Genomic DNA, 25227 nt, shown 5'->3' with positions numbered 1-25227 from the left:
AAACATCTTAATCTTTCTTAAAAGACAGTTGTCCAGTACCAGCTAACATTTGTCATCAATGCTAGTGCATTAAGACTTTTTGTACAGCTAATAAGTTAAAGACAAAGCCAGAATGCAAAATATGAAATATTGATGTGCGGGTCGTATTTAAGTATACATTTTAAACATGCAGGGTGGTGAGATGAGAATGAAGTTGCCTCAGTGAATTATTAAATCGGAGTATCGATTCGTTGGAACGTACAGTCCGAAAGAATCGATTCGGTAAACTGAATCACCGCGAGGGGCAGGGCGTGGAAAGTCCCAACGTGATTGGATAACAGCTGACTTGGCTTTGACACAAGTACAGTCATATGACAGTGACGACTGTCGATGTAGTTACCTGGCGTATTACTCAGAGTACCTGCTTGCGTACCTGTTAAGGTCCAGAGTGAAAAGTTATAATTTGACCTTTTTTTTTATTTCCCTCGCACAGCGCATGCGTGGAATGTCTGGACGTGATTGGACAAATAACGAACCAAAAATATAATTAATCTAAAGTTTCATCGTTTTCGGTTCGTGTCTTTTAAAATATAAACGTCTTTATGTGTTACTAAAAATTGTATATATCTATCCCCGGCACGAATGTAAAAAGCTTTCTGTATCTTCGTCTAAGAATAGGAGCGACGGTTTTGATTGGACTCCTCCGAAACGTGACACAAATTTGCACCAATCAGAGATGCGCGTTCACTTAGCTACTGATTTGACCCGCCTACTAAAGAAGAACCAGGAAATACACATGACATTTTTGTTAGGCGGTGGAGAGAAAGTCTTCTGGAAACATTTTATTTAATTTTTTTGTTGTAGCACTCGACTGTTTTTCTTACCATGGCTTCGCTGTTCAAGAAGAAGACGGTAGATGGTAAGTTTCCTCAAGAAGACGGTGACTTTTGATGGTATCGTTAATGGTAGGCAAAAAACAAACAAGCATCTCACGTCAGTCACCGACTAGCTTAGCTTCAGTAGCTTCAGTAAGCTGACATCAGCGACGTTGATGGACAGCATTGACTTAATTAAGCTTTAATGTGATCTATTAAAGTCACAGATGTGTGACGAAGGTTCGGTGTTAGACATCTGGACCCGGTGGTGAATTGGGTCTAACTGCTCTTCACGTTTTTGGTGTGTTTAGTTAACGACACATCGAAAAAAAGATAGTTCTTCAAGGGTTCTTTAGAAAAAATGAAACATTTTCAAGCTTAAAATGTTCCTGAAACGTTTCTTCAGATTGATGGAGAATGTGTTATAATATATATGGTTCTGTACAGAACCTTTTTGAAAACGCTCCTATGCCAAAAGGGGTTCTTCTGTTGTTACAAGCTTGACAATAGCAGAACGCTTTTTGGTGCTGTATGGAACCATTTCCAAAAAGCTTCTATAAGGGAACCATATACAACACATTCTCCATCGATCTGAAGAACCATTTCACCATGCAGAGAACCATTTAAGGTTACACATGGTTCTTTGAGTGTTCGTGGTTCTATGTAGAACCATTGTCTTCACTAAAGAACCCTTGAAAAACCATCTTTTTCAAGAGTGTAGAGCAAAGCAACCGGATGAAAGAGAAGTTCAGTCGATGTAAACCGGTTAACTCAGAATGGTTTGAAACTTAACAACTCAGATTTTCTTTACAGGAAGATAGGAACCAGGGGCTGAGTTATCTAGAACACTAATATAGACATTTTATTTACTCCCCAAAACGACTAGTGACCTACATGTGTCTTCTGAGTTTTATATGTAGTGCTTATTGTGGTAAAATTGTGGTAAAGCTGAAACAAGTTTTCTCTGATGAGTATTGCCTTACAACACCTTCCATGTACCTCTACAACCATAAATGTGTTACAGTCTAGGCCAGTACCTTCTCAAACTATTGTAAAACACAGTCTCAGGTGTCAGACAGCATATGTATAACTGTTTTATGTAACTTTCACTGGGATAGCTTTTAGAAGCATTAAACATTTTGGATGTCTGGTCACCACCACGGTGAACAATAATCTCTAGAACGCAGCATTTCGCACCAAACCATTCTGAATGATTTTGTTTACATCTAAACGGTTGAATGATTAAGTAATTTTGAAAAATTGGTGGAGTTTCCCTTTAACCAGTTAATTATGTGGACATTTGGAAAAATCAGTGGAATTCCCTTTTAAGACATCACACTTTTTATTATAAGTTTTCTTTTTCTAATTTTCAGATGTCATTAAAGAGCAGAACAAAGAGTTGAGGGGAACTCAGAGACAGATCACGCGAGACCGAGCGGCACTGGAGAAACAGGAAAAGCAGCTGGTAAGAGAGAGAAAGAGACACACCTCTCCACAGAAAGCAAATCACACTCACTATCTCTGATTCAATCTCAAGTGACTCCCTACTCCATTTGTAGGTTATGCAGTGATGGTGTCTATACGTCAGTAATGCATAATACACTTTATATCAGAAAGTTTCCAGATAATCCTTCTAATAAGTGAATTCAGGTACTTTAAGGAGCATCTGTTGCTGAAATGGGTGTTCATTTGTGTACTCACAACTTGTAAAATCTCAATAGAAATGCTCTGGAGCAGCTGCACATGAGGTCCAGTGTCAATGTCCAATGCCAACCATCAGCAAGAAGGGTTTTGGGCTGTAGAGCAGGGGAACAGTGTTCTCTTGAGTAAGGCTCCAGCCAATACCTTTGAGATCAGTTGAAGGCGTGTTTGTGATCCAGAACTAATCATCCCACATCACTACCCAGCCTCACTAATGCTCTTGTGGCTGAATGTAATCAAATCCTCGCATCAGTGTTCCAACATGTAGTGTAAAGTCTTCCCAGAAGAGTAGAGACTGATACTGCAGCAAAGGGGAACAAACTCCATCTTGATTTACTCTTGATTTTAGAAGAATGGATGAACAAGTGTCTTCAAACTTTTGGACATTTAGTGGATGTATAACAGAGAGCCATTTGGGATTCAGTCATAGGCTGTACATCTTCCCACCGCACTATTTGGGTGTGGAAGTCATAGTTCAATGACCTGTGTAGCGTACTATTTAGGAAGTAGAGAGCCATTTGAGCCTTAGTCTCAGATAGTTCCCATATAATGTAGTACAATAAGTAAAAAAGAATGGTTACTAGACCCAAATAGTGCACTACAATGGAATAGACAGTGCAATACTCAGACCTAGATCTAGAGCACTCTGTCCTGCACATTTTAGGTGTCCCTACTTCAGCACACTCAATTCAACTCATTGTCATGTTAATTCTTAATTATGGGACATTCAGACAGTCCTTATCAGCTCAAAAATTGTTTGTCACTTTTTCTAATCATAATTACCAATTGTTTGTGTAGGGATGATCACTGACTTCACTACAGGCATGATTAATCGTTTAACTCTTTACGCACATTATAGTGTGGAAATTGAAGTGCCACTGATATACAGGACTGTGTAAAAGTCTTAATCACTTGAGAAATTATGTTTTTACGTTTAAAAAGTGTCTGAAAACACAAACATTAGAGTAAATAAAACGATATTAATACAATAAGTAAATAAAACCAATACAGTACAACATAAAAAGTAAACAGTGCCTGTAAACACATATGATGAAGCTAGTTAGAAAAACAAGGGTTTGGTTCCGGTCTTCACCTCGATGCCCATCCGCAAATTGTTCAAATACATCACCAGAGCACTTTACTTAATTTAATGAAGCTTAGCCAAGCCGAGTATTAGATGATAATTACAAATAAAGGTGGGCTGCGACAAGAAGAGGTTTGGAAAGGGACAAAAAGGAGCACTGACATACATAAAAGCACTTATTGTATTAATCTTATTTGTGTTTATTGTAATATTGATGTTTCCTGAAAAAAAAAAAATTAAATGAAATAATTAATGTAATTTTCTTTAATGCCTCAAACGTTTGCCCAGGTGAATGATACAGGAAGCCCAGTATCATTTTGTATTATCATCCAGTACCATGTTTGGCTAATCAGTACTTCATTAAATTAGAACAAAACCTGTGTTCTTATAACTAGCTTATAAGATATCAACTCCTTTTTTTCAAAACAAAAAAATCTTGTTACTTTTTAACTATGTTAAGCTTTGTGTGCATTTATACTAACGTTGTGTTTTAACTGGAAAAACACGCGTGTTGTTCAGATAAAAGGTTTTGCATGATTTGCCTCACTGCCTTGGACTTTTGCACAGTACTTATATTTACCAGTGGTGCATTGTTTGACATAATGGTCTGCTGAATTAACCTAGTACCTGAGAATGTACTGTCTGGTGATGAATCACAACTTGTAAACTTAGGTAAAAAGGAACTTGTGTCAGTTTGCTGTTCTTGTATTTAGGATGTTCTCAGCCATTCTAGAGCAAATCCCTTGTGGTAAACTTGGAAATGTATAACTGGTTGAACGCACCATTAGCTGATTAGTGGGTTTGGATGCGTCAGAGTGGGGAAATGCTAAAATATGCAGGACCAGGTTTGGGAAGGGCTAATGGTTTTAGGGCGCCATCTGGGATTAGGCCACTTTCACACTGATTTAGAACCAGGCTTCCAGAGCAAATCTTCCAATTTGTCTGTAATAATCACCCTTAAAACTTACACACACAGAAAAATGTTTACTTATCAGTCTCACTTCTGAGTAGATATCTCCTGGTTTTATGATGTCTTACAAGTACGTCATGGTAGAGAACCGGTTGTACATTAGTCTATAAATGTACAATGTCATTGTAGCACAACCTGATAAAGAACTATGTCTGACCTCATGATTCTATTCTTAGCAGTCATTTATGCCACAGCTTATCAGCTAAAGCAAATCCAGTTGTAGATATAGGCAGTGTTCTCAGTGCTCTAGCTTCTCCCACATATGAAATTAGTTATTGATTCTACTGAACCTCTATGATAAACTCTTCTCTATATATCGTCACTGTCACATCAACATTTCATCTTAAATTGTTTACTCCTTTTGAAACCAGAAGCTGCCTTTACATTGTGTGAACATTTCATGATAAATGCTCCAATATAAGCCGACAAAAATTAGTTGAAATAAAGTTTTGTTCCATTAAAGATAATGAGGCACCAATCCAATAAACTGCAGTGGTATCGACACAGATATTGATCTTACTAAACAGATCAGGTATTAATCAGTTCTGACAGGTCCACTTTTGATACTGTTTTTTCACAGTCCTGAAAAAAATGTTTACTCCAATATGGTACATTGGCCTCTGCTATATATTCTATATTCTCTGCTATGTATTTGCTTCTGTTTATTTGCATAGGGTTATGATCAAAACTCTGGATTCATAGTACAGTTTGCTATCTCCAAAATATATTTCTTAGCAGATCTTTACGTTTTGAAAGCTTTACTTGCATCAGTTAGAGAAATAATTGTTGCCTACTTCGTAGTTAGTATTGGAACAAGTCGCAATACAGAGTCTAACCTACTGTATATGATGTAACAGTAACACTTTAAGTGTACATGAAATTCTGTTAATTCACTCATTATGTATGTGTGGGGAATCATTAATTCATACATATAATGTCTCTTAATGCAGCAGCTGTATACTAATTGATGTAATAACTAAGGTACCAGTATCCGGTGTTGGGAGGATTATGTGGTACAAAGTAATACACTACAGTAAAGTGATTTACCTTTTCATATAACTAAGTAATGTGAGGTAAGTTCTTGTAATTACATCACAACTACTGACTCTGACTGTGAATATGAGCAGCACAGTGCGAGCAAGGGAAGCACTGTAAACTAGACGATCTGTCAACGCATCTTATCACACTATGACACTGATGGATAAAGAGAGCATACCCTACTTAAATTACTTAAATTCATAAACAGCTCTGTAAGTTTATTCATAACTGTTTTGTTTTGGGGCAGCAGTTTTTACTGGTTAGTGTCTTGGTATTCAAACAGCACCAGTCAAATTGATCATTTTAATCAGCATAACCAGCTGTGTCTTGTTTGAAGGAAGAAATACTGACATGCCTTTTAAATGATTTTTACTGTGATTGACTATTTCTTTTTAAATAAATGACTGTGAAGGACTATTGGGTATTCCTTTGTACACTTGGTACAAGTGGCTTTTACAGGAATAAGTGATGAGATTACTTTTTCCAGTAATGGGCAACATAATCCCATTACAGTTTGAGGGCAGTAATTAGTAACTTGTAATGAATTACTTCTTTTTTCAGTAACTACCCCAACACTGCCAGTATCATCGGATCGGTTTACAAGAATTATTACTGATGCTCAAACAGGTCTTCATGCTAGTCAATACTTCATTTGGTGAAAAGACTGAATGCTGAGCCACCTCTTCATAAAACTAGAGTATTTAGTTGGTTCTTTGCACAGTGAAATTGATGGAGAATGTGTGGTATATGGTTCTATATAGAACCTTTTTGAAAATGGTTCTACATAGCGCCAAAAAGTGTTCCTCTATTGTTTCAAGCTTAACATCATAGCAATAGAAGAACCTTTTTTGGTGGGATCTGAAGAGTACCTTTACATAGAATATAGTCGTATGAAAGAGTTTGGTTGCTCCCGTTCAAATGACATGTTTTGTTTATTTTCTAAGTGAAAATAAATAAACACATCCTCCACAGGGACACATTTTCTTTGTGGAATTTAACATGGAAAATCAAACATAAAATGTGGCGTGTGCAAAAATGATGGCACATTTTAGATTTTATGTTTTATCTTTTTTCCCCAGTGTGTTAAACTCGTATATCAAATAAATAGAAATTGTGTAATTTTCAAGCTTGTTGGATGTGTTTGTAAGTATGTGTTAACTTAAGTGTTAACATAGTTTTCAAATTTTTGCATACAACCATGCATTAAATAAACATTGAGCAGACTGGAGCAAATAAATTTGGGTGTTAGCTAAGTGCTAATGTATGTTTTCATTCTTGTTTAAAGTTAACATTTTAGACAGTTTTGTTATGACAGTGATCATGATGGTTTCTTTAACTTTTATTCATTTATTTCTCAATGTCCCCACAGGAGTTGGAGATAAAGAAGATGGCCAAGACAGGTAATAAGGAGGCCTGTAAAATCCTGGCCAAACAGCTGGTGCAGCTGAGGAAACAGAAGACCCGAACATACGCCGTCAGCTCTAAAGTTACCTCCATGTCCACCCAGACCAAACTCATGCACTCTCAGATGAAGATGGCAGGGGCCATGAGCACCACCACTAAAGTAAGACAACTAAAGGTTGACTTCTATTCAACTTGCTGATGTGACTTTATTTCAAGTCTACTCAGTACCAGTCCATCGAGTTAATATGAAGAGCATTGTTGTTTGTAACCACTGTAGGTCTGTGCCTGATACTATGCACTACTCTTTATATAGTGCTCGCTGTTTAGTGGTGTCTGAAAACAGTGGTGAATGATGAGCAAACCTGTGTAATGTTGTTATTGTATGTAATTGTTTACTTGAATCACAAATCTGTTCCCTGTAATAGAGTTCTTCCCTATAATAGAGTTCCATATAATGTTCCTGATTTTTCCCAGTGCAAGGAATAGTGATTAGGGGGCCATTTTAAACACGGCGCTAGCAATAGTTTGTTGGATTGTTTGTTACAGTGGCTATAATGGAAGCTATCATTTGAGACTATAATGTAATCTTGCGGATGTTCCATTATAATAGACGCTCAAGCATGACTCATTTGTGTGAGAGTAACGCTTGTGCCTGCTGAATGGGTGTATTCATCCTTTGTGTGTCTTTCTGTAGACGATGCAGGCAGTCAATAAGAAGATGGATCCTCAGAAAACTTTGCAGACCATGCAGAACTTTCAGAAGGAGACAGCCAAGATGGAGATGACTGAAGAAATGAGTAAGCTTGTCCCTATTTTGATGCTCCTAAATAAAAGGAGAGGGAGAGGGAGAGAGGGAGAGAGAGGGAGAGAAATTAGACAAGTGCTGTTGTGATTAAAATTGTTTAAAAGCATATTGGTTAAAATTTGCACAATTTACAATTTATATTTATATGTATTTTTTACCACATACTGTTTATAAATGTTTATAGTAAATATTTTTAAAGGCTTTATCTTCCCTTGATGTATTTTGCAGTCTTTCGAAAGCAGTGCTTGTTTTTTTTATTGCTTGGTTAAGACTTTTAAAGCAGGGTTTCTGTGAATTCTTAAAGTCTTATAAAGTCTGAAAAACTTTACTCACAACTTGAAGCAGTGAGCAGCATTTTCCAAAGGTTTTAGTGTCTGCAGTATTGAATTGTTTTAAAGAGAAAGCTTAATATCTGCAGCTCCAGTGTGTCCACTGTGTTTAAACGAGCTGCCTGAAAGATAGGCATGTAAAATGTGAGCGTGTGGTTAGAGACTGCTTTTTGCCACTCCCCACGAGCAACATACCACCAAAACCATGATGGTTTTAACCTGCGAATAATGACCAGTTGAAAACAAAAATATTGCGGAAACGTTATACCTTACTAGCCACGTGCGTCATTTCTGGTTTCAGATTGATGTTAGCAGAAACGTTAGTGCATTCAAAAGCGAGAGAAAGGAGCAGCTATCTTGCTATGTTAAAGCAGTATGAAATCGTAGCATATTCATGACCCTATGAAATGGCAGAGTAGCATAATCTTACCTAAACTGTGCAGCTACATTATTTGTGAAAACACAAATAGAGAATCAGACTCGATTTTTGTTGATACACAACATCAAAGGGCTAGGTAGGATCAGGTTGGGGGCAAAAGCAGAACTTACCAGGACATTCCTGATTGAACTATAAGATGATGCCTAAATACCACCTCAAAATTTGAGTCATCTTGTATATGAAACTAATCCAGAATAGTCTGCCAAACAAAATATTCAGCCAGCGGCCGTCTTGTGGTCTAAACTAATCACTAGGGAAGGACTAGAAGACAACAGAACTGATTAAGCCTGAGAAGACTGTGTAAGGGTCATGCAATTTCAGAGCATATATTTTAGGCTATTTTTTAACCAATAGCCTAAAAAAAAGTTAAGTTAAAAGTAAAAAGTTATTTAATACATGCCATTTTTGACTGTGTGTATGGCTATGTGGAGGAAGTGCTATTATTTTTGTAATGTTAAGGTTTAAGAATCTTTGAATTTGATTTAAGAAACTTTTTCTGAACTCAGTTATCCCTTAGAATGAAACTGGCTGTTTTTTGTTATCGTGCCTTTAGGACTGGTATATGTAAATGGCCTCTGTTCTAAATGTCTGCCCTGCTTTGTGCTTTATTACAAAAGCAGTCCAAACTGAAACACTCCTTATAACTTCAGTGTGAGTGAGCAGAGCTAAACTGCTGTGGATATATGTAAATAAATTGGAACACTGACTTCAAAACAGGCTTGTTTTGCAGTGCGCTTTTCGCGTATGGACTGTAAGGAATGGAGAGTGAATGTTACATTTTTAAACTTTAGATAAGTTTATATACTACATCAAACGTCTTTATTGAAACCAACAAGAAATTTGGCAATTCAGTTTTCCATGATATGGCCAGTGATTTCATGATATCTCCTCTTCCGTTCAAAGTTAATGACACACTGGACGAGATCTTTGAGGACTCTGGCGATGAGGAAGAATCTCAGGACATTGTGAACCAGGTGCTGGATGAGATCGGCATTGAAATCTCAGGAAAGGTGAGAGTGACAAGCTTATCAGAAAAGAACTACTACTTGAAGTATTTCTCTCACTTCTCAGGCGGATGTTTTTATGCCATTTAGCAAGACGGATTTATTTATTCATCTATCATCAGAAAGACATCCAACAGCATTGCAGCAAACCCATTTACACCTCTCTTTATTTATAATGGCACTGATGCATTTGCCATTAGTGTATGGCAGTAAAAGCATCTTGATAACATAATTTCCTGGAACACTGTGTACGTCATGTAAACCGAACATAGTTTTTCCTTTAATCCTCTGATAGACATCATAGACATGATAGACTTCCATAGACATTCAGAGATTTTAGGGTCCTTTCCAATGCCTTGAGTGGCTTCTTCTCATGTTCTTTTTGCGTCCCGTTACATTTTGAGCTGTAATGGTCGACCCATGTCCTCCTGTTTCCTCGGCAGATGGCCCACGCTCCTTCAGCCAGCAGAAACAACCCCACCGCCTCCACCTCCAAAGCAGATGGGATATCAGATGAGGAGATAGAGAGACAGCTAAGAGCTCTCGGAGTGGACTAATTCTCATACACGCAGACGCACGCATCTCCATATTGCCTGGCGACAAACATGCAGTGCTACATCCTCAAGTACACGGAGCACACACTACTGGACACTTGACGTTTGCAGTCACATACACACGCCTACTCGGGGATAAAATGCCACTGCAGGCAAAGTTAATCCCATTTTCATTTTCACAGAGGGCTCCTCATGACATTTTTTGGTTAAAAATGAAAAAAAATGACCCTTTTTTTTAGTAATGCGGCTAAAATATACTGTTCTATGCAAAAGTTAGAGGCCGTCATCCTTCATTTATTCAGTTTTCAGTTGAAATGGCCATTTAGTAAAAGTTGTTCAGTTTTCAGCATCAGGAAAAAAAAAGAAAACATCAGCAGGGATATTTTTCCCCTCTTCCGAAGTTCGGTTTTAGAGGTTGGTTGCATTTTCTGCTCATCACAATAGAAGTAATCCAAAACCCAATCCTTTCAGACTAATAATATTGAGTGGTCTTTTCACAGTGTAAGGAAAGACAGACACATCAGGTCTTGCATTATTGTTTGGAGTCTCATTATATCTTTTAATCATTTTTTGCAAGATTTGGAAACTCCTGTTTTTTTCACTTATTTTCCTGTGACTTTCCCCTTTCTTATACAATGCAAGTGTATTATTTTGTGTCTCATCAGAAATAACTCCTGAAAAATGAACAACTTATTCTGAAAGGCCTTTTTAACTGGAAATGACATAAACAAAGGGTGGTCTATGACTTTTGCACAGTACTGTATACTTTTAAATGCATGCTCACCTATCTCGTCTTTTATGTATTGTTATGGGAAAATGAAAAGTCAGCATGAAATTATTGAATATTGTCGCTGTTGTAACAAAACCTCTTATCTCAAATGGTACCTCTACAGGAGAAGGAATAGTGTTCTTTACTTGAATGTACTATAACGTCAAAATTTGAATTGGACCATTTCTGTTGGTCCGTTTATCATGAAATGTCCATACAATGTAAAGGACAACGGATGTATTAAAATGATTTTTGAGTTTTGATATGACTGCGACGATATACTGAATGTTTCTTAAGATTGTAGGGTAGTTTCGCATGGTGAATATAAGACAAAAAACACAAAAACAAAGTCTAATAAATATTCAAGGCTCTCCTTGTATTGCATATTGCAGACGTCTCAGAGATTCTCCAGAGAGATCTACCTCTATGATTTGAAAGCAGTGGCACTGTGCTTGTGGGGAGTTGGACGTATCCTAAGTTTCATCAGCTTCTTCTTGTCATCTTGTCCTAAAACAACCCCACTCCGACTCCTGGCACATCTGAAGCCTTTTGGAGCGAGATACACGTCTTCTAAAACATGAATCCTCAAATCCCACTTATAGTTTAGCACTTTATTCTTCTGTTATGTCTGCTGGCAATCTCTCTGCTCGATTGCTCCTCGTCTGAGGTTTGAGTGATGTATGTTGTGCTTTGGCTCATGGTGAGCACAATGTCCTGGGACTAACTCACTGTGTATTTGTGTTTAAAATCTGAGCAGTGCGAGTTTGAAGAGGTAATTTGGCCAAAAATGCAAATGTGCCTAACAGTGAATAGAAGTTGGCAGGGCATGAAAACCACCAGCTAGCTAGCTGTTGGCGTTGATGCCCTGCTGCTCACTTCCATTTTTGTTTGCCATTGTATTTGGCAGTACTGTCCCTTAAGGATCCTAACTGCTTATCACATTGGCGACCAAAGCATATGAAGCTGCTGGCATTGTCAGGAGTGAATGAACGGACTGTACACTCCAATTTGCTGAGAAATTGTGGATGCTGTTTTCTTTTTTTCCTGATGACTGCCTTTTTAAAGGAATGCTCCATTTTTCAGCATAAGCTCCATCTGCTGCATCTGTAGCATAAAGTCGATTACCGCAAGAATATTTCCCTGATTTAAAACAAACTTCAAATAGAAGTAAATGGGCACGTGGTGAAGCATGAAATAATAAAAAAAAAATGTGTTTTGAGTCACATTTTTTCTGTTCTTTTACTAAGTACAGGCAAACATGTCAGTGATAATGTCTGTGGTAATTGACTGTATTCTATAGATTTGGCAGATAGAGATTAGACTGAAAAACGTTGGTGTATTCCTCTAAGCTTCATTGAGCCACTGTTGATAAATCATGTATAAATGTAGGGGTTCTGCAAACTAGACTTTATAGTGATTAGCCTGCAGGCCAATCTCTGCGTCTTCAGGTGAATATGGAGATGAACATTCTCATATGAAGGATATGCACGTTTTCCCTCTTTTCAGTTTGTTATTTGGACCCACCTAATCCCTGGACTTCAACAGTCAGGGAAGCTTTCACAGCCAAAGATTGAGTCTATTCTGGAACTAAGATGGATTTTCGATTGAGAATCACAATCAACAATGGGGATTTAGTTATTTTAGTCTGTGACGACGGCAATGGCTCTCTATTTTAACCCAGCTTTAACCCAATGCCAGGTTTAATCCACTGAAAACGTGGCAGGTTTAGAGGGCAGTCCAACCAATTTTTAAACATTTATGTGTAGTTTATTTGTTAAGATGTAAAGTCTTTCAAAGTGGATTGATGTGAAATGGTGCATTTGTAGAGGAGTACTATGGATTTCTTTACAGTGGTGGTGATGGGAACCAAGAGTCCCAGTGTCTCCAACACACACATTGCCATTTTATTTCTATTCAGATAACCTGTGAATCTACACATGTCTTCTGAGTTTTATATGTAATGCTCATAAAGGTAAAATAGTGGAAAATCTGAAATGTTATGTTCTCTTCAGGGAACATTTTGCCTTACGACACCCTGCTTGTACCTCTGCACCATGAATAGATTTTAAAAAATTGTTTCAGATAAAAACCTTATATTAGTACTGTCATAAAACAATGTTTCAGCCATCAGGCTGCTTATTCATAACCATTTTGTCTAATAACAGCCTGTGCTCGAGCTTTTAGAGGCATTAAACTCCATGTACGTCTGGTTCCTATCACCTCCATTGTGAACGATTCTGACTCAGTAAGTTTCTCCTTAACACATTTCACATCAAACCACTCTGAATGACTCTGGGTCAGATCTTAACAATTTAATTGTGCAGAAAATCTGAAAAAACGGTTGGGTTTCCCTTTATACATACAGAGTGATTGTGCTTTGGGAGAGCATTGTTTATGCACTGCAATACTCTAACAGTGTAAATAGTGCAAATTGGAGTTTTTGTTTCATTTCATAGTCATATATTTATCAGAGTTTTGGGATATGGGTAACTGACATCTGTTAACAGTTCTTTGTTCAACATTATGGACATTTCTTTTTTTTTTTGTTAGCCATGAATAAAAATGCCTTTTTAACAATGCAGCATGTTTACAACTCTCAAGTTTGTTTTGTCTGGATTTCATTTCGAGTGTTGAACTTCCATAATACTGTGTGTAAACAGCACTGTTAATCTCCAGCTATTTGTCATGCACTAGAGGGCACTGTGAAAGCACGGCGAGACGATAAACTCTGTGTTGCTTGAGATGAGAAACTCAAGTAGGTTATACGGCTGGGATTGGAATCCTGGACCCTTCAAGCTTGTATTACGTTGTAGTTTGGGAGTGCTCGGGCTTCGCTGAGCAAATTTGGCCTCTGTGCTTAGTGCTCCTGTTTCCTGGGGATGTACTGTGTGAAACCTCTCTGGAGTGCTGGTCTAGGATTTGTTTAGGCCAGTACATCATAATGGATACAGTGACATGGATACAGGGCACCTGATTCTGTATCAGCACTTAAAGTTAATATAGGCTTTGGAGTGAAGCCTAAAGCTTTCTTTGTGTAACCTCCTGTGATCTACACGTCATATTCATGAAAATCAGATCTGCAATCCTTGTTACTCAAATGCACCTTGCATGTTGCCCCACAGCGCAGGCATTATGGGAAACTTTTTTTCTCCCCTTTGGAACTGGTCACCATGTGTCATCCTCCATCTGTCTCAGAAGACACTCAGTCCTGAAGTTATATAAGCTTCTGGCTTTGGCTTTCACAAAACACGTTCTTATAGTAATGGGTGCGAGACTGGATAAGCTTTACATGGTGGCAAAAATGCTGTTCAACATAATGAGATTGAGATGAGGTTTTAGTCATAATATGTTATAATACACTATAAATAATTTAGCTTGTGTTATTAATGTCAAATGATATTTATTTTGAAAGGCTACACACATAGACCATATAGACCAAATCTGACTTATTTTTCATATTGGAAATATTGTAGACAAGCTGTTATCCCTTGAGCAGATATTATGGAGGTTGATGGATGGTTTTTGCTTATGCAAAATTGTATTCTTTCCTACAATGAATATCAGACGGTCCGTATACCTCTGTGAGCAAAGTGTCTGAGACTGAGACATGGTCCCATCTCACCACAAAGCTTTTTACCACATCTTAGTCGTGTCACTATCATCCCTTCCAGCAAATTGTTCTTGAGTAATAGCTTCTTTTTTGAGCCACTGAACTCTGTAGCTCCTTTAAAGTGATTTCTGGTCTATCTGTGGCTTCCCTCACAAGTCTTATTCCACTTCCTGACTGGATCCAGCAGTGCTCGATGGAATATCCAAACACTTATTACATATTATTTGTACTCTTTTCTTAATGTATGCATTTGTATTACTTTATCTCTAACTTCTATAGCATGTTCTTAGTCTTCATTTCCTTGCACTTCAGTTTCACAGCCAGACTAAAGATTCTTAAACAAGGACGATTGAAAAATAAGAGTCGCTTTGCTTGGACGAGCAGTTCTAGGAAAAACCTTGGTAACCCTTTACTGTAGGGTGCTGTTCATAAGGCTTCATGACACCTACATAAGCTCGTCTTGACAACTGACATAACTCTACAAAAATGTTTAATAAATGCTTATTCCAATAGGCAGCATCTGTCTTAAAGGCTACTTTGGCTAACTTTGATCAAAACTGGCAAATATAACCTTTATAACGAATGGTGCTTATAGAGAATAAGCATTTGCAAACATTTATGTAGGGTTATGTCAGTTGTCATGACAAGCTTATGTAGGTGTCATATAGCCTTATAAACAGCACCCTACAGGAAGGTGTTAGCAAAACCTTCAATAAATATAGAAACTTTAGCTGTGGAGGTTCTTTACATTTTAAAAGGTTTATTCAAACATCTCATTAACAAAATTGATCTTTAAACAGCCATTCATTGAAAGGCTCTTTAGGAAACTGATAATGGTTCTTCTATGGAATCACTAAAGAGCTCTTTTTGGCACCTGTTTTTTTTAATTAAAGGCAAACTGTGATCATGTTTGAGAGAGTTTTTAATCTGAGTGAGCTTGAATCTTCCAGAGCACAAGGGGTTGAATACTTATGAAAGCTGAATATGTTGTTTTTTATTTTATTTGCAAGATCTGCAGACAAATTACTTTTTTATTATTATTATTATTATTATTATTATTATTATTATTTGTTTTAGTTCAAATTCCAGTTGAGCCATAACAAAAAACAATATATGCAACAGTTTTTGTAAAAATCATAAGAATGGCCTGACATTGTTTGAAGTCCTGTATTTAAAATAAAGGGGTCACTAACACATAAATAAAGTACAGTTTTGCTTTTTAATATAAAAAGGTATTCAAAATAAAAACAAAACAACTGAAAATCCTGAAAAAGGTGAAATAATAAATGGGTTTTTGTTGGAGGGACTCTGTAAGTTTCATTTGTAATACAGAAAATGTTGGTTACCTTCGAGGGGGCTGCACTTTTGCAAGGCACCGTATATAATAGGATTGAGTTATTTTAGTCTGTGACGGGGTAGCAACTGCACGTCTCAATGACAAGTGTGTGGTATGTATATATGCCACTGTCATTGTTAATCCTGGCATTTTCGCATGCTAAATAGAATCTGAAGTTAAAAGATTAGGTGTGGGGCCGTTTACGTGGTGTATATGTACTCCGCTAAACCTTATCTCTGTGGCTCAATTTGTCACACTGCTGATTTGTTACTTAACACATCACTGAGGCTAGTTATCACACCATTGCATTTGCTATCAGATGGCTAGCTCTCGTTCACAGAGAGGAGGCTGATTCCTCGCTATGCTTTTTCGAGTAAAGCCCTTCTCAAGCTTTTTTTCCGGATTAGTAACATCAGGTACAGCCTGTGATCAAGTGATCAAATTTTATTTGAAGCTCGGCCAAAGGTTTTCAACATTGCTTTTAATTACAGTTTAATTAAAATTCCATGCATATGACTGCAAAACTTTCATCACCGTCACTGCTTTTAAGTGTTGGATCAATGAAAGTCTAGATCACGGACAGATTTGTTTTATGTAAGATTTTTTAGAGGATGGATGTACCTATTAGAAAAACATCTGAACATGCCTGTCCTGGGGGTTCGGGTCGGTGGATTTGGGCGTTTTGTTGCAGGTTTGGGTAAACGATGACCAGCTTGACATTCACTCTTAAAAAAAGATGGTTCTTCAAGGGTTCTTTAATAAAGGAATGGTTCTATATAGAACCATGAACAGTTAAATAACCCTCCGCATGATTAAAGGGTTCTTTGCATCATAAAAGAATCGTTCTTCAGATTAACGGAGAATGTGCTATAGATGGTTCTATACTGGTCCTTTCTGAAAATGGTTCTATCTAGAACCATTTTGGGTGCTAAATAGAATCCTTTTCTACATAGAACCTACACAGAACCACCTGTCATGCACATTTTCCATCAATCTGAAGGACCTTTTCATGATGCAAAAAGCCCTTTAATCTTGCAGAGGGTTCTTTGAGTATTCATGGTTCTATAGAGAACCATTTTCTTTACTGAAGAGCCCTTGAAGAACCACCTTTTTTAAAAGTGTTCTAGAAAATACAAAATCTTTGCCACACATTTATTCTTGGCATGAATTTATTATGCTACCTATTCTGTTGCACGAACACAGAGTCACTCATAGGCTAACTTCTAATTCCAGGTGAAATAATATCACCTAGCTCCATTGGCTAATGCTGTGGAGCTAGTCCTTCTTCTTCAAGGACGTTTGGCTTTGTGGCTTTTTTTTTCAAGCAAATCACATCCCAAAAAGTGTGTTTAAAAAGTGAGGTGGAAATTCAAGTCCATCCTGTTGTTTGTTTGTTTTTTGTTTGTTTTTATTGAGATTTGTTTACAATTAGAAACGACTGACTAGTATGAGCTGACAGCAGTCTGGAGGGGGAAAAGAGGGAGGTGGGATGCATGATATACAGATATAGATACATGCGTACTAAAGCCTTCTTTGGCACAGTGATTCTGGTGCACTGAGGCTGTGTACACAAAATCCCCAATAGTAGGTTATACGGCTGGGATTGGAATCCTGGACCTTTAAAGATTGTATTACGTTGTAGTTTGGGAGTGCTCAGGCTTCGCTGAGCAAATTTGGCCTCTGTGCTTAGTGCTCCTGTTTCCTGGGGATGTACTATGTGAAACCTCTCTGGAGTGCTGGTCTAGTATTTGTTTAGGCCAGTACATCATAATGGATACAGTGACATGGATACAGGGCACCTGATTCTGTATCAGCACTTAAAGTTGCGTAATCTCCTGTGATCTACACGTCATATTCATGAAAGTCAGATCTGTGAGAAATCTCTGTCATTCAAATGCACCTTGCATGTTGCCCCACAGCGCAGGCATTATGGGAAACTTTTTTTTTTTCCTTTGGAACCGGTCACTATGCGTCATCCTCCATCTGTCTCAGAAGACACTCAAAGATGCGTGATGCACAGATATAGATACATGTGTACTAAAGCTACGAATGCATACTGAAGTGATGCTGTTACAATGATGTTGTCTATACAAAATCTCCAACAGCAGATGCCATTTCAGTCCCATCTTGTGTCGCCTTTGACTGGGCCTTATTCAGGCTTGCAGTCATATCGAATATTAACGAATTTCCAGTAGTCTGTAATAGATTTACATTCCCAGAACATACTGTATGTAAAAATGTGCCCTATATATTCCCAGGGGTGAAGCACGAAAATTTGGGCCCCAAGCACATTGCCCAAGCCCCTCCTCCCCTCTCCAAAGAAAATGAAGGAAAGGAAAAAAGTAGTTCATTCATTATGTTGTATTTTTTGAATTGCTCATTTTAATAAGGATTGGAATTAAACTTGGCCTATGTTCAAAACAATCAATTTAATCAGAGGAAGGAAAAAGTAAATATAACTACTGTCATTTTTACTGAAACTGGTCAACAAATGGTTTATTGGTTGGAACACCTTTTAGTTACCTACTGAAGTTTCATGTCTTCAGCTGCATCAGAAAAGAAAGAGGTGCTACTATTTCTCCCTCAGTGACTGCCTCTGGAAACTAACAGTGTGCATTTCACAAGTTAGCTGCTGGGCCGAGGCTAACTTTGTTTGGTTATGATTGCAGAAGCTGCATTGAAGTGGGTGGGGGGGGTGATCAAGGAAGCAATAGTAGATAAGCAGAACCTGTCATGGAAGATGCAGCGGTGTACAATTTCTGTAATAATCTGTTATTAGAGAAATTGTTCACCACTGCATCTTCCATGACAGGTTCTGTGTCTGACAGGTTCTGAGTAATAAAATTAGAAACCAGAATCAAATTATTTCCAAGGCTTTTGGAGGGCCCTCCCTGCTTATTCAGGTTCATCATTACCCGTGGTTCGACGTACCTATATATGCCATGACAGAACTGACAGCTGCAACTGGGAATCAGACTCAATTTAAATGTCTGTAAAATGTAAATTCTGTGTATGATTTTACATTGAACTAACTGATAAGATACATTTTCAGATGCAAGGGTTAATGTGTATCCTGTTTGGTAACTGTAATCATATGTCATTGAATAAATCCAACATATGTCTGAAAGGACAGCTTTTAATTTATTCTCTTAAGTATCCATTTAAAACAAGGGAAGTGTAAGTCGTAGCTAATGCTAATGTTGCCTTTGTTTGAGGGATGGGCTCTCATAAAAATTTACCCATTGAAGTCAACTAATTTAATGTTACTATTTAATGTCTAATGTTTACTGTCGAATGTCGAATGTGGTCAATTTTGTGCAGGTTGGGAGTTAACATAGTCACATCACTGTCTTATAGTCAGCATTCCTATGTAAGCTAACCAACATGACAATGTTTACACTAAAGCCCCGCAAATTAAATGTTATGGTTTTGAAATGTTAAGCACTGTAAAGTAGTTTACTGCTGTAGCTTATAAACAGCTTTGTCCACCATTATTTTCATGTTTGGAAAGGGAAATGTGTCAAGTCACAATGATTTCTGGGCAAGTTCTGCTGCTGAACTCAACACTTGTGTTCACTCAGTCCTTCACCCTTCTAAGAGTTCATCTAATAGACTTAACTGAGCTAATAAAGTAATAGAATGGCCCTTTAGAGTGCACTAGGGATTCCCCAGAGGAGAAATCGTGAAGCCAAGTGGATGAGGACTTGTTAAAACCTATATTGTTCCTTTAAACCAGGGGTGGGGAACTTTGGTCCAGATTCATGCACAGTTCAGTGGTTTTCCTGCTCAAGCAGTCCTGATTCAACTCAGCAACTCAGTTAGTTACCAGGTTTATTTGGAGTGTTAGAACAGGTTAACACAAACTGTGCTGGACTCCAGCCCTCAGTTCCCCACACCTGCTTCATACTGAAGTTTGTACTGTTTGAGTCCTTTGAAGGTCACTTATAATGTGTCACCTTCGTATTTTCACATCTTTTCACAAAGATGGTCAAAAGGCATATGGCTGTACCATATAGGACCACTTCGCACTTCTTTGAACATGGTGACATGCGCGTGGTCTCAAAGGTAATCGTTCCACTGCACACACTCTTGGATTCTTCATTCAGGTCACACCTCGCACACACGGACAGTCCAGCTGCGGAAAAATAACAGAGGGCATTGACTCCAAAGACCTCTCAGAAGTCTCTGAAGCACGACGTTTTATGACTCATGTCGATCAATTTTTACTTCAAGCTCTGCCCTGCTCTCTTTCACTGTCAGAGTTATAAATGGCTTTATGAAAGCCTTAAGGAAAGCTTTAGCCATTAATGCAATGCCTTCCATAAGCCAGCCGTTCGGCTACTAGCATACCCAAAAAGCTTACGTTAATGATCAATACAAAAAAAGAGGAGTTGCTTGGAAAACACAAGAGCCAGCCCCCCCCCTCCAAAAACTGTGCTGATGTGCGCCCGAGGCTAAGCTCAGACGGCAGACTGTGCTGCCTCAGCCCGATCTTTTTCAAGTCTGTTCATTTTTAACCTGATCGGATTAGAGTGTTTAGACATGCCGCTGGCTTGGGATCTCTCTACCGAAGAGAATACAAATGTAAGAAACAGTCAGAATGGAAAAGTTGGCCTATCAGACTTCATGCCTGTGGATTTCAAAAGAAGAATGGCATGTGAGATTTGAGCGAAAAGAAATAACATATTTGGTTGACTAAGCAGTCTAAGTCCGAGCTGGCCAGCTCCAATCCTGGAGGGCCAGTGTCCAGCACAGTTTGGTAATTTCCCTGCTCAAACACGTCTGATTCAACTCAGCAGGCTTAGTAGGTGTGTTTAAACAGGAAAATCACCAAACTGTGCTGGACACTGGCCCTCCAGATACACATTTGTCTACCACTTGTCTTACTGAATCTTAAGATTGACCCACAGCAAGCATTTTTTTATTAATTACTAAGTTGCTAGTTGATTAGGTACCATATACCCTGTTGTACAAAAGCACTTTCCTGCCTTTCCTTTCTCTATTACCACATATATATATAACAGTGAATGCTATTAATGTAATATTAGACAAAAATGCAAAACTTTTTTTTTAAAATTTCATGTATTTAAAGAGCAAAGATATCCAACATAAGATTCACCAATGTGAAAAAAGTGATCACCCCTCTAAAAATTAATAACATGTTTCATGATCTTCAGCAGCAATAACTGTACCCAGCACTTCCTATAATTTGATATCAGCCTTTGACATTATTGTGGAGGAATTTGGGCTCATTCTTCTTTGCTGGAATGCTTCCCTTCAGATATGCAGGCAGGTTTTTTCAGTATGAACTGCTTGTTTGAGGACATGACACAGCATCTATATTGGGCTTAAGTCAGGACCCACAAAGCATTAATTTTGTTACTTTTCAGCCATTCAGATGTAGATTTGCTTTTCTGTTTTGGATCATTGTCTTGCTGCAAAACCAGATTGTTGCAGGTTTAGCTCATGGACAGATAAAGACATTCTCCTTAAAAATTGTTTGACCAATGTTTTCTTATTTGGGATTTGTTCTTAGGTAAGAACAGAATCTACACATGCTCAAGAGCACAAAGGTGTGAACAGTTCTGTGGTTTAAAACCATGTCATGAATCTGACATAGACTTTTTCTTAGGACCTTTCTCAAGAACAATTTAATAAAAACTTAGGGACATATTGGTGTAGGAGGCCCATTGATGTTTCTTTTGGCTAGCAGTTTGTTTCTGCCTTGCTGCTCTTCCTTGATTGCAGCTTTTGCCTAGCCCCTTTCTTACTGTGGAGTCATGAACACTGACCTTGGCTAAGACCTGCAGTTCCTTGGATGTTCTCCTGGAACCTCTAGTGACTTAGTGACGAAGATGATTTGCCTTTGCACCTTTGGGGAGATCTGGCAGGCTGGTAAATCTTCCTAGGAGTGACTGGCCTGCCAGATGCTTTGACTTTGGCTCAGTGATGTCTCAGACACTAGAAATGGTTGAACAACTTTTTCCCCCTCGTCCCTTTTAGATTTTCGTTTGACCATGCTCAGGTCTGCTTCTGGCAACTACATCAGACTGATAGTAAACTTCAATATGAGTGAGGTTTATATTCAGCAGGATTGGCTGCATTCAAACGTGGCAGTGTTCAAGCAGATGAATGTCATCATCGAATAAATCTGTTCAATTTGATGCTTGGTAACCTTAAGGGGTGATTACTTTTTCACAAAGGTGATTCACATGTTTGATGCGTTTGCTCTTTAAATAAAATAATAAATTTAAAAAATGTGTTTTGTGTTTGAAAGGGTTCTCTTTGTCAAATGCATCTATGGCAGTCCCTTTCTATTGATGGACGTGGTACAGAGTGGCTAGCATAATTTATATATTCAGTCATTTATAATTACTGACTGTACCAGATGGGTTGCAGTCAATAATTATAAACCTACAAAGCACGCCTTGATAGTAGGTGTTTCTGATAAAATGGCCAATAAGTGTAGGTAGGTACCTAATAAACTGGCAACTCAACATACATCTAAGAAAGTTGGAAGTTGTCTGACCAAAAAAGAGACTGAGAAGCAGCCATACAGGAATGCACACATCCAACCAAGAGTGATAGATATCGACTTCACCTCAGGTGTTGGCATTTTACTTCCATTCTGCCCTGTACAGTTGGCACAGACAATAGATGCAGCCGTCTATCTCCAATTATAGTGAAAGGCCAGGGGGGAGAGATGAGAGAGAGAGATAGAAAGGAAGAGACCTGTGCGCCAGGAAAGAGTGATGAAAAGTCCTCATGATTAAGAGATGAGAGTCCGAATGACGTCATGAGGGCGCAGTGAGCTCAACAACTGCTTCTGTGTCATTATTCTCCATAATCAGGTCTGGATTGGGTCCAAACACAAATGCCAAGACCGAATGGCCGCTCACTCAATTCTGTGAGGAAGCTTTAGGATTCATAGACCATTCTCCCCCTTGTCTACCAGCTCATTGTTGAGACTGATCCTCAGGCAATGGGCATGCCGTTAGTCGTATATAACGTTAATGCAGAGTGTTGCATAACAAAGGTCAGGGACAGTTGTTCTGGCTCATAAAGTCGTATTAATTTCCATCAGCATCTTGGGTTGGATCTTGGCAGCACCTATTAAGCATTACAGCTGAGGCTGCAGGTGTTATACAACTTTGCCTGCCACAGAGGGCGACTTGTAACCTTTCTTAACTTTTGCTCATTATAAAAGCTTTGTCTGCATGGTTGTGTGCCAGGAGGAACTGGGGCAGGATGGTGTATAACACTTTTGTGTGTGGCCCCTTACCAAGGGCAATAAAGAGAGGGAACAAAACAATTCATTACACTCGAACAAAACACTCTTTAACAATATACTTGCTGGAGAGGGCGCAGCACATTTGCGGAAAGATGTAATTAATTTCCAGTGTTTTGCATCACTTTGAGAGCAGCTGAGGCTTTTGCTTGTGGGTTAGATGCCCCCAAATATAATGAATGCATTTGGCAGCTAAAAGCAAGTAAATTGTACAATTTGGGTTTCTGGGATTCTGTGAAAGTGAAATTATCAGCTGTTATTCGCTATTTCCGATCGAGTGCACGGGAAATCAGAATCCATTCATTATCTCACCGTGGTCATCATGAGCGTAGCTGCTTCGTTTCATACCTCATCACCATACCATTAACTGCCTAGTCACTCTTGTTAGCTTCACCAGAGTGGGCTCGTATCTCAGTGGCCATTTATTGGACATGAACGCGCTGACCTCTGACTGCTGCTTTAATGATGGCAACAGTATGAAAACAGTAAAAGCCCAGATGTAGTGCACAATAGCAGATATACTCAGTGTACATATGAACACATTCAGATATACACTGACATTCATATGTTTGTAATTGCTTGTCATATTACTCCCTGCTGGTATTTTATTGAGTAATATTTTATGCAGTATAGCGCTGTTATCAGAGGAAAACCTTGTATCTCCAAAATGATCACTTTACAGGAAATGGAAAAAACTTTACTTTTAATGTAAGTCAATGGAACAAGACTTTTTTCAAGTCATTTTGGGTCGTTTCTTTTGGTCCATTCAAAAATGCAGATACGAGGGTTTCAGCAATAGACTTAAATATTATAAATAAGACAAAATATTTTGGGGAGATTAGACCGAAGATAATCTACTTATATAAGGAAGAGAAGTCAAAGGAAAATTTTCCAAGTTTCCAAAACTGGAGCTCAAAAAATGATTAAACAATATAGAGAAAATGTGAAAGATCTGAAAAAATCCACAGGTGCTTCTGTCCATCCTTCCTCTGTGAGAAGACAACTCAACACTATGAAAGGATGTGTAGCTGTCAAGACACCGTTACTGAGAAAAAGAAATAGACAAAAAGAAAATTTGGCAAAAGCTGCTGGTGTTTTCAGAACAAAGTACTGACCACCTTAGAGTCCAGACCTCAACATCACTGGATGTGTAAGGGATTGTGAGAAGCAGAAAATGCAACCAAGACTAAGCTTTGGAGGTGTGGAAAATATCCCTGCAGATTTCTTTGGAAAACTGAAAGCAAGTATCTTGAAAAGAATGGAAGCTGTAATAAAGGGTAGACACACTAAATAATGTAAGAAACTAATATTACATTCAGTTGTTGAGGTTTCTTTTCTGTTTAATTTTCTGTTAAATGCACGTTTTCTGACTCTGAGAAGTACTGTATGTCCAAAGGTTTGTAAACACCTGATCGACTGATGTTTCTTCTGAAATCGAGACTATTAATGTGGAATTTGTCCCCTCTTTCCTGCAGTAACACACTCAACTCTTCTAGGAACATTGTTGAGGATTTGACTGCATTCAGCCACAAGAACTTTAGTGAGGTCAGGTACTGATGTTGAACGATTAGTCCTGGATCACTCCAACTTATCACAAAGGTATTGGATGGAGCTCCATCACTCTGGGGCTTTATACCTCATATTAAAGAGTCATTTTATTTATTAAAAAAGTGTATCATAGTACATACACCAATCAGGCATAACATTATGACCTCCTTGTTTCTACGCTCATTGTCCTTTTTTATCAGCTCCACTTACTATATAGGTGCACTTTGTAGTTCTACAGTTACAGACTGTAGTCCATCTGTTTCTCTGCATACTTTGTTAGCCCCCTTTTACCCTGTTCTTCAGTGGTCAGGACCCCCATGGACACTCACAGAGCAGGTACTATTTGGGTGGTGAATCATTCTCAGCACAGTAACACTGACATGGTGGTGGTGTGTTAGTGTGTGTTGTGCTGGTCTGAGTGGATCAGACACAGCAGTGCTGCTGGAGTTTTTAAGTATCTCAGTGTCACTGCTGGACTGAGAATAGTCCACCAA

At 38.3% G+C, this 25227-nt stretch overlaps 1 protein-coding gene across 1 annotated transcript; it reads left to right on the top strand.

Moving 5' to 3' along the window:
* Positions 1 to 737: 737 nt before the first annotated feature.
* On the top strand, positions 738 to 13533 carry chmp2bb (charged multivesicular body protein 2Bb). Its single transcript, XM_036563548.1, has 6 exons — positions 738 to 898; positions 2228 to 2319; positions 7017 to 7211; positions 7746 to 7848; positions 9528 to 9634; positions 10072 to 13533. Exons 1-6 carry the CDS (start codon positions 865 to 867, stop codon positions 10183 to 10185), a joined length of 645 nt encoding a protein of 214 aa, XP_036419441.1. The 5' UTR covers positions 738 to 864; the 3' UTR covers positions 10186 to 13533.
* The last annotated feature ends 11694 nt before the right edge of the window (positions 13534 to 25227 follow it).

The sequence above is a fragment of the Colossoma macropomum genome, unplaced genomic scaffold, assembly GCF_904425465.1.
Source record: "Colossoma macropomum unplaced genomic scaffold, Colossoma_macropomum, whole genome shotgun sequence".
NCBI lineage: Eukaryota > Metazoa > Chordata > Actinopteri > Characiformes > Serrasalmidae > Colossoma > Colossoma macropomum.
The sequence above is the reverse complement of the archived record's forward strand: the minus strand, read 5'-3'. Positions and strand labels throughout refer to the sequence as shown.